This window comes from Camellia sinensis, chromosome 9, assembly GCF_055761805.1.
Source record: "Camellia sinensis isolate YWXY chromosome 9, ASM5576180v1, whole genome shotgun sequence".
Taxonomy (NCBI): domain Eukaryota; kingdom Viridiplantae; phylum Streptophyta; class Magnoliopsida; order Ericales; family Theaceae; genus Camellia; species Camellia sinensis.
This window is the reverse complement of record NC_138969.1, coordinates 94,693,179-94,703,377: the sequence shown is the minus strand read 5'-3', so window position 1 is coordinate 94,703,377 and position 10,199 is coordinate 94,693,179. Positions and strand designations below refer to the sequence as shown.

The window sequence follows — 10,199 nt, the reverse complement described above, 5'->3', positions numbered from 1 at the left end:
TTAATGTGTAATCTTGTGTGTTCAAAGTTGTGTGATGATGTAGAGCATGAAATGGGTTGGTTTTGTCGAATTTGAAGTCTTAGAACTCATGCATGTAAGTTTTTAGTTGAAGATCATGTTCTTGACCATCTCTTCATCTTATAAATTGGGAATGAGAGTGGTATACCACATGCATGTACAAATTTATGAAGATGTAAGTATTGAATGCATGAAATTGTTATGTTGGTAACGAGTTTGGTGGAAAATGAGCCATGCATGTGATTTATTTGTGAAATCGAGCTTCATTGGGTTGTAATTTGGGGCTTATACCATGTTAGTATGATTATATTTGAGATTTGAGCCATTGCAAGCAAGAATTGTTGGCTTGAAGGTCGAATTTGAACTCAAGAACACAATCTGGGAAATCCAGAATTTTGATGTCCGCTCGAGCGGGGTAATAGCCGCTCGAGCGGGAAATATGTGCTCCCAGTACTTTTTGCAGACTTGGTGTCCGCTCAAGCGGGGTATTTCACGCTCGTGCGGGAGAGCTTTGTAGACAGGCCTTCCGCTCGAGCGCCCTATTTCACGCTTGAGCGTATTTTTCATGCAACCAGTACTTTTGCAGGCCTTAAGGGTCCCTCGAGTGGGGAAGTCCACGCTCGAGCGGGGACCCTGTTTTCCGAAATTTTGTTTTCGCATTCTGTGTTTCGTTTTCCGTTCTCCTTCACTTGCAAACACTCTTAGGCATGTATTAAGCATTATAATTGAGTGAAAGAGATAAGAATAAAGCCTAAAAGAGGAAAATGTGAATTTAGAACGGATTGAATTGTTAGTGACCCTTTTGTGTTCGTAAAATGTGTAGGGTCGAGCTCCAGGGCAAATCCACAAGCCGATCACTGTGAGTAATATCTTAATAAGATATCTAGAATATGTTGTTGTCCTATTGTTTATGTAAGTTATGTAAGTTCATTAGTTCGAATGGCGGACAACGATTGACATGAATGATTGGGCCGAAGGCTGATTGACATAAAAGATTGGGCCAAAGGCCAATTGACATGAATGATTGGGCCGAAGGCCAATTGACATGAATGATTGGGCCGAAGGCCGAATGACATAAATGATTGGGCCGAAGGCCGATTGACATAAATGATTGGGCCGAAGGCCGTTTGACACAAATGATTGGGCCAAAGGCTGTTTGCTATAACTGTTTCAATAATTGCTTATGTATCTCTTTTTTTTATTGATATTATTCACTGGGCATTCGCTCACGCTCATTCATGTACATGTAGGTGAGCCAAGGGACGTCCAAAACCAGCCCCGGTGAATTATGAGAAACAGTCAGAGTTTTGAAGAGTCAGCCCAAAAGTCTCACGCATGAGACTGTCTTCGCCCTTTTGTCCTCTATTTATAGTTTTGTTTTGTTTGCGAAATCATCGGACCATTGTCGAATATAAGTCTTGTGTTTGGCTGACTTAAATCTGGATGATCCTGTATGTACAATGTTTTGTATTAGTACATATTCTGATGTGAGTTATTAACATATAAATGTTTGAAATGTTATGGTGTGTATATAAGTACAGCTCTATGGACAAAGTTTTAAATTGCTTCCGTTTGGCCCCTTTTACTCTGATGAGTTTTGACTTATTTGATTGAGGCCGTAGGTAATCACACGATTACTGGCCGGTTATGGCCTTAACCCATAGGAGCGGGTTCGGGTCATGACAAAGATGATGATACAAAATGCACCAGTTCTCAGGGAGGGACTGTTAGATACATTAAACTGGAATGCAGACAAGTCTGGTAGGTTTAGAGTTGCTTAAGTCCACAAGGGAAGTGAACCACAATCTGAAGTTAATGTAAAATTAAGGGAATTCATTTGGAAGAATGTGGCTCCACCAAAGGTGCAATTTTTTGGGTGGTTAGCATGGAGAGAGAGAATCAAGATAGCCTGTTATCTCCAAAAAGTTGGAGTTCTAAGTGAAGCCTCAAATGTAAACCGTATTTTTTGCAGAAATGAAATGGAAACTGTAAATCATGTGCTGTTATGTTGCCCTATTGTTTGGAGGATCTGGTCCAATATTATCAACTGGTTTTCTTGGGCTATGCCAGGGTCAGTGTCAGGCCTATTGCAATGGTGGGAGGGATACAGAATAGAAAAAAAAAAAAGGAAAGTTATTTGAAAGGTCTTTTCATTGGCAGTGTTATGTCCATTTGGAGGCAGAGGAATGAGAATATCTTTAATGGCTCTCAAGTGGATTTGGAAGGGTTGTGTGAGCTTATTAAGGTCAGGATTGCATTATGGGTCAGAGCTTCTAACCCTTCCTTTAGTTACTCAGTTAATGACATAGTGAATAATCTGCAGCAGGTTAAAGTATGCATCATGGTCTAATCATGGCTGCTGCTTGAGGTTGATTCTGGGCCGTGTTTTAGTTCTACATTTTGATCTGAACTGTCAACTATGTGCTATGTTGCTCTGCTGAGGTCTTATTTTGCCTTAGGTATCTGGTTGTCTGAATATCTGCTATGTCTTCTGTGGTGCTCTCTGGTGCGTCCTGCATTAGATGCTATAGAGGGTCATTGGTCTGAATATCTACTTTTGGCCCTATCTACTGCTCTGTTGAGGTCTTATTTTTCCGTAGGTGTCTGGTTGTCTGCTCTGCTGAGGCCTTATTTTGCCTTAGGTGTCTGGTTGCTATGTCTGGTTGTTGTTTCTGCTTGATGCTGGACTGATATGCTTAGGTGCTAGCAATGGTAGGATGGTTGTATGGCTAAGTTGGGATGTTGGGGAGGTTGGTCTGTTTGATATGATTGGCTGATTGTCTGAGTTGGGTGGCTAATTTGATGCTGGACTGCTCTAGTCTGTGCGGATTATTGTTGTGTTGGTTGGTCTGTTTTTTCGTTGGTCTCTCACCAACTCTGAGGGTGCTAGCAAATGATAAGATGAGATTTTTGGTGGCAACCTAGTTGAGATGATTTAGCTCATTGTGATGCTTTTGTACTTCCCTTTTCTTTATTGATGTAATTTGCCTTGTACCTTATATTTGTTTATTCCATTAATAAAATTTCTTTTTTGCCGATCAAAAAAAAGTATTTTTCTATTATTCTATTATTTCTTTTAATTTTATTATGTTAAGCTAGATTTGTTGCTAGGGTTAGGATGAAATTACATATCTAATCATTTATATTTGTTCATGTAACTTAATTCCTTCAATAAATATATGCTTTAATTGAATAAATATTTTTCTTGTTCACTCGTCTATTTTTTTATTGAAAATAATTAAGATTAGATTTTCATTGCGTTTTGTTAGATTCAGTTTATGATTTGTTAAGAGCGGATGTAAATTGTGTTTTGATGGATTCAATGAATGTTTTGATTTTAAACTTTTGTTTGGTGAAAGAAAAATATATTTTATACAAAATTAATAAAAAGAGCTTTCATAATTATAGCATCCACAATAAAAAAAAAAAAAAAAGTTTGATTATCAATTTATTGTGAAAAAAGTTGAAGAATTAATTAATATGAATATTCTGAATAGGATGTATGTGATAGATTCCACTGTTCTAGTATTTTATTTATTTGATTAAATCCTTTTCAATATTTAGAATTTTATTATTTTTCATTCTATTAAAACTCAAGGATTTGTTCAACTAGATTAGGTAATTTATTTTAAGATTAATTGATTATTTTTAAATATCGAATCCCTGTTGGTTCAACTTATTCTTGACTTGTCTATACTCCAATAGATTCGTACACTTGCAAGTAATTATTAAAATTAGTACATCAATCATTGTTCATTTTGTATAAGTTAAGGATATATTTGTATGCCAATTTTATGAAAATATTCAATATTGGAAGAGATTCAGAGTTATAATTCTTGTTTGATGTTCAACAAAGTTGACTACAAATGGTGCAAAGCAATAGATTCAACAAAGTTGTACTTCCTAACAACTAATTGAAGTAGCAATGAGTCAGTCAGGTTTACAATCCACAAAATTAGAAAAACCATCAAATTTGTGGAATAATATACAGAAGTATGTACATCAAGCGAATGATGCTGACCTTGAAACCTGAGATAAAGCATCATCAAACTGATCTTCTTCAGCCCTGTCAGAAGCAGTCAAGCTTGGCGGAATGAAAGATCTAAACACCATTTCCATGTTTGGTGTTTCCTTGAATTCACGGCAAGCAACATCAAGAGCTGTAGTTTGGAAGAAATGGTAGAATTTCTTTCTACAAACCAAGGAAAAGATCAATGACAGTATCGGAAGTGGAATTAGGATTGGGGCATAGTAAAACTTCTTTATTCCAAAGTAACCGAACGTGGTAACTTGGTATAATAACAATGCAGCCACAATGCGCCTGTTTATGTGTGGCCACATCCTCCCGTAGCTCTCATAAGATGGAACGTAAACTTTGAGTACCTATTATGCATGTATATAGGTCGAAAGAAACAAAAATCAAAACAAGCAAACAAAATATGAAAGAGGCAAAACCCTTAGCATTGATAGAAATAGATAGAAAAAGGAAACAATGCGTTGCAATTTGCTTCCTAAATTTTATTACTTAATATAGCCTTGATAGAAAGCAAAACTATGAAACAGAAATAAGGGCTTACACCAGAAGAGAAAGACATTGCTAGACTTGCCTGATTCCGAAGAACAAGCCAACCAAGGCCAAAGTACAGCACACCGAATGGAATAATGATAGGGGCAATAACAGAGTAGCAAAGGACAATTGTGATGATAAGCATATCACTGGGTATCCTAGTTGCAAACCCAAGATCTCCTGGACTCCAAGCTTCTTTCAGCTCAGCTTCAGTCTTGCAAGCATACTTCCTCTTCAAATGGTAAACGATTAAAGGAACTATTCGAGATAGCTCCAACCCATAGCCGACAAAGAACCTGAAATATAGAATTATAAACTCACTTCACTTGTCATAATGATAGCAAAATACTGACATTTGTTTTTCCTGTGCCCAAAAGACTTCCGTTATTTCCCAACGAGGATGGGCAAAAATTAATGTGACGAATTAAAAAGAAGAATGAATAAAAATAAATATAAAAATAACATAAAGAGGGGAAATGTAAGTTGAAATAAATGAATAACAGAATTAAGAGTTCTACTTAGAAATATAAGTGTTACATTGCTACATTCTTTAATGTATAAGTTGTTTAAACTATCTGTACTTCGAATACAATGGAATAACTTCATCTATTCAATACATCCATATCCACCTTGAAGCATCTTGAGTTCAAAGAAGAAGAAGAAGAAGAAGAAATGAATGCAACAAACAAACTTTATCAAACATTTGTAGTCGACCACCAATTTTGGAATTTAGTCCATTGATCCCATACAACACAAGTTCAAATTAAATAGACCCAAAAAAATTATGTTTTCCCAACTGATGTAGATTCCATGGATGATACCATGAATACGTTCATTTGAAATAGTATACATCAAATTTTTTTACTTCCCTCTAACACCACTTGTGCATCAAATATTGTTGAACCAATTTCTGATCATAACAGTGGCTCAAATAATAACTGCTAAAGAATGTCAATCCCTTTATAATATGTAATTTATAGTTGTCCGAGTTTAGACCCTACCCTTTTACACTCTTTGGTTGTGGGTTTTGGTATTTTTTGGTGTAGTTGTCATATGTTCTAATTATACGTCATCTTGGAGTTGTGAATTTGTTTCTATTCAGTTATGTTAAAGCAGGTGGGATTTTGAGTTTTCTGAAGAGTTTTGGCCGTTTGAACTTGAGTTTGCTAGAAAGGTGTTTTGGTTGCTCAAGCTGTCTTTCGTTTCTCCCAGATTCAGTGTCATAACTCCGGAAATGTGTTCGATATTAAATAATTGAGATTGGTAACCTTCCATATGTATGTTCAGGAGTTATGATGCATATCGAGTGTCATTATTATTATTTTTTTTTTGGAGCATTACATAATTCTACATCCCACATGCATGTAAAATTAACAAAACAAATAAAGTGATCTTACCTCAGTGCCACATAGGTTAGGAAGAAAGTTGCATTAGATGGAAGGCTTTCCGCAAGTAACGAAACGATAAAGTTAGGATTCTTCTCAATTGTCTTCAGGGAATCAAATAGAGTTCCACCCAGTGTAACTCCAAGAAAAACATTGAACACTGTAAAGTAAAAGTATTTTCCTGACGCAGCCCTTTCTACATGACTCTGTGAAGGAATGCCCTCAACCTTCGACAGAAACAAAAGAAACTTTGGCAGCAAAGCCAAAAATATGATAAGGGCAATCTGTGGTAGGTATGCTTCCAAAACTGTCTTAATTTTAAAGAAATTAATAATTGGCTTCAGAAACGGTAGAAGCTTCTGCAGATTTGTGAGTGTTGTGAATGCAGAGATGAGCCCAATTGGAATCATGTAAAAAATTATAGTCAAAGAAACAATAACATAAACAACAGACTGCCTTATTTGCCTCTCATAAAACTTTTTAGGAAGATTAGTCCATATCAGTTGGCGCGGCTCAGGAGCATCCATGACCGTCCATGTGTCAACCATTGGGGCATGTAAACTCTGAGCTGCAGAAGCTGCAGTCGCCCGGCTGAAGAAGAAGACCAAAGCTGAAGGCTGTTGTTTCTCTCTGAGAGTGACCTTTTGTTCAGCTTCTAATTTTGGGATCAGTTCATTTATTTTCTCACTGTAGTACTCTATGGAATCTACCTTTTTACCAATGAGACCAAGAAAACCAATTTTGTTTGTGGGTCTAATCCCTTCATGTTTTTCCTGTGCATATATGGCTTCAGCACGTGCAAGCTTCTTTTTGTACCCTTCCAACTCTTCCCAAATTGTGTTCACCTCCAAAAAAAATGAGGCAATAATCGATTAGTTTCAATTAAATGAAAAAATAATGAAAAGTAGTCAAAAACAGTTATGATATAGAGATACCTCTTTGTTGTTAGTGACCACCATTGATCTGTAATATGTATCGGGATAGATTGTTTGAAAATATGAATCAACTTGTTCCTTTCTTGTTTGACCTTGGGGTGGGGGAGGTATGTCTCTGACAACAATAGCAAATTGTTCAGCCCTCACTTTGGGAGACATTAAAGCTGCAGCCCTCAGATCAGAAACATGGTTGTATGCCTTCCACAATAGGTAATATGCAACAAATGAAACCCAATAGGTGGCTATCACAAATGCCCACAACCTCGGACTATTTTCCTGTGAGACCCCCATTGAAGACAGACAAAACCAGGAAGCATATTAAATGGCAGAAGCACAGTGATTGCATAAGACCGTTGTTTGATTTAGATGAACATTGAAAAGCTACTTTGGCAAAACAAAAAAAAATTATGGAATTGACATCACAACAATCGTCCAATAGGAGTAATTATTGGGCAACTTACTTTAACATGTCCCATGGATAGTTTATCAAGGTCGTTGAAAGCTCTCTTGCTCATGGTATCAGCCGACTTGACACTATTTTCAGTGGCAGCCAGTGGCAGAAGAACTGGTAGCAGCACAATGCTAGCTAAAACTAACATTTCCAACACTGGTGGAGCAGATTACAAAGAAAGTGCAAGTTCATGGGAAGTGAGCATGTAATAGTCTGGTCAGTTAAATAGACAGTAATAATAAACAAGGTAAAAAGAATCCTAAGTGCATTTTAAGAAAAATCTATCTATCAATATGCAAATAATCCTAAGTGAAATTTACCACAAGTGAATTAATGTTTTGAGGGTAAATTAAGCAAATAGCTAGTTCCTCAAACATACCACTAATTTCATTTTTGTCTCTAATATTTGATTTATCACATTCCTAAATTTGACATGTTATTCCAATATAGTCCATTCCCTAAATTGTTGTCTAATAAGAAAACAAAAAATATACTTGTGTCAATCTCACATCGAGTATTAAAAGACATAAGGACATTTTAACACATCAATTTATGCCAAATATTATCAATCAAGTGATGGAATAAAAAGTTTCTGTGTTTTGTTTTATAAATAATGTACATTTCACGTGTCCCATAACTTCCTCCAAAAATAAAATAGAAAATGACTTCCTCCAAATGCTCTTCATATGCTCTCAGTGTGATGCTAACGTAAGAATTTTTTGTATGCTTTTAACATGACAGTTAGGATAGGGAACTAAATTGAATTAATATGTAAAGTTCAGCAGTACTAAAACTAATACAAACTAAAGTTAGGGATGACAATGAAATCCATGATATACTAATTATTTATGTATTTTACCCATGTTTTATAACAAAGTCACTTAGCCTCTGTTTGGCAAGTTAGTTTTCAGGCTTTTTTGGCTATTTTATCCACAAAAAACAAAATAGACTATTTTAGCCATAACAAACAAAACATCACATCCAACCTATAATCATTACATTCTTCTCTCACAAAAAAAGTCAAAAAAGCGAAAAAGCTCTTCCCAAACCAAGCTTTTTAGCCCAGGCTAAAATAGCCAAAAAAGCCAAAAAGCCAAAAAGCCAACCTACTTCTTACTATTTTTTTGGTTTTTGATATGCATTTACATTTAAAAAATTAGTGGAACATCATACACCCATTGAAAAATAATTATCTTGGAAGGTGGAAGGTGACCATTAAATTATAAAAAGAGTAATGCTAGATACCCCAAATATTCTATCAAAAGTTTTACCAAATGTCTCACATGGGTGTGTGGGTCCCATGTGGGTCCCACACCCATGTGAGACATTTGGTAAAACTTTTGCTAGAATTTTTGGTGCCTCTAGCATTTTTGTTATAAAAAATGTTATTGTGTGTATTCTTTTCGAGATACGCATCATATGCATCTTATTACAAAATATGTAAGTCTATTATGAAATGTTATAATATTAATTATAAAATATATAATCTCATTACAAATTATCATAATAACTAATATCATAATCAAGCCACATACTTTTATAACATCAATCACAAAATTTTAAAATATTTTATTACGTCAATTTATAATATAATTACGCATTTTATAGTTAACGGTACAAAAATATACATTTTTGTAATAAGGCACCTATAATACATTTAGGCCATGTTTGTTTGGCCGGACTGGATTAGCATTCTCATGACTAATAGTCCAAGGACTACGAATCCGTTGGATTATGTATCATATCTAACTAATAGTCAAGTTTAAAATAATTAATCCGTACTTCAATTGTTTAATCAAATATCATATTAATAATTTTATGTCCACCCAAACAAACATGACCTTAGGTTGCACAACATAAGATTCCGATTAAATTATATACAGATGATTACTCATATATATATATATACATATCCACATGTATATATAGCTCTTACCAAATCCCCTCAAAAGAAACAAGGGAAAGTTACTTGCATAATAACTTGTACATAAGATACTAGATATATATATCTGTATGAACATAGAGAGAGAGAGAGGGAGAGAGGGAGAAGAGAGAGAAACCAGTGGTGAGAAAGACGAAGTAGACAGCAGAGTCAACACCAGACATAGCGATAACGTCTTGCTCGGTGGAAGAGAATGCCTCTCGGATCCAAGCAAATGGGTTCCGGGTCCTACACCCACCCTCCCAGGGATCCATCCCCCTCATGATCCGATTCGGGTAGTACACTTCCTTGTTTCCCACCTTCCTCGACAAAAATGTGAACAACAAAATTAATACCAGGAATATTACGAACGATGTTCCTAGAGATATCAAGAAAGAACTAAAATCCATCTATCTGATCTCTCTCTCTCTCTCTAACTCTAAAGTCCATGAAAACTAGCCATTAATGTAGAGGAAAGTAACCGTTGAGATAGGATATTAAAACAACAGTTACGGAATTTGAGAGAGGGTTGATTGTTTATGATGCAAACATGACTTGGTATTGCAGGAAAAAATTATCTATGCATCAATGGTGGATTTGATTAGCTTTTCTTATAAGAAAGAAACGTGGGGTTACCGTGGGGTTACAAGTATTTTTCTTTATTGTTTTCCTTTTCTTTTAATCCAGAGAGAGAGAGAGAGAGAGAGTGAAGCAAAGCGAATTACATGGGAAGGGACATGGAGGAGAGAGAATGATGGGAGAGAAGAAAACCAAATGACTAAAACGGCCACTGTATTTTAACTGTCAACTTTTTTCTATATTAGCGGTAAAATGGCCACTCTATTTTACCTGTCAACTTTTTTTACATTGGCCGTTCGCACATGTGATATACGTGTAATTTAAATAATTAAAAATATAAATT

At 35.6% G+C, this 10,199-nt stretch overlaps 1 protein-coding gene across 1 annotated transcript; it reads right to left on the bottom strand.

Moving 5' to 3' along the window:
• Positions 1-3,828: 3,828 nt before the first annotated feature.
• On the bottom strand, positions 3,829-9,821 carry LOC114262071 (hyperosmolality-gated Ca2+ permeable channel 3.1). Its single transcript, XM_028202410.2, has 6 exons — positions 9,417-9,821; positions 7,367-7,512; positions 6,906-7,181; positions 5,983-6,815; positions 4,626-4,881; positions 3,829-4,401 (listed from the first exon to the last, which is right to left on the bottom strand). The coding sequence occupies exons 1-6, from the start codon at positions 9,685-9,687 to the stop codon at positions 4,021-4,023; spliced, it is 2,163 nt and encodes a 720-aa protein (XP_028058211.2). The 5' UTR covers positions 9,688-9,821; the 3' UTR covers positions 3,829-4,020.
• Between the last annotated feature and the right edge of the window lie 378 nt (positions 9,822-10,199).

Coding starts and splice junctions, on each gene's coding strand:
- LOC114262071 (XM_028202410.2), bottom strand. CDS start 9,687: ATGGATTTTAGTTCTTTCTTGATATCTCTAGGAACATCGTTCGTAATA. Junction 7,513..9,416: donor CTTCGTCTTTCTCACCACTG/GTTTCTCTCTCT, acceptor CTGCTCCACCAG/TGTTGGAAATGTTAGTTTTA. Junction 4,882..5,982: donor CTAACCTATGTGGCACTGAG/GTAAGATCACTT, acceptor TCTATATTTCAG/GTTCTTTGTCGGCTATGGGT.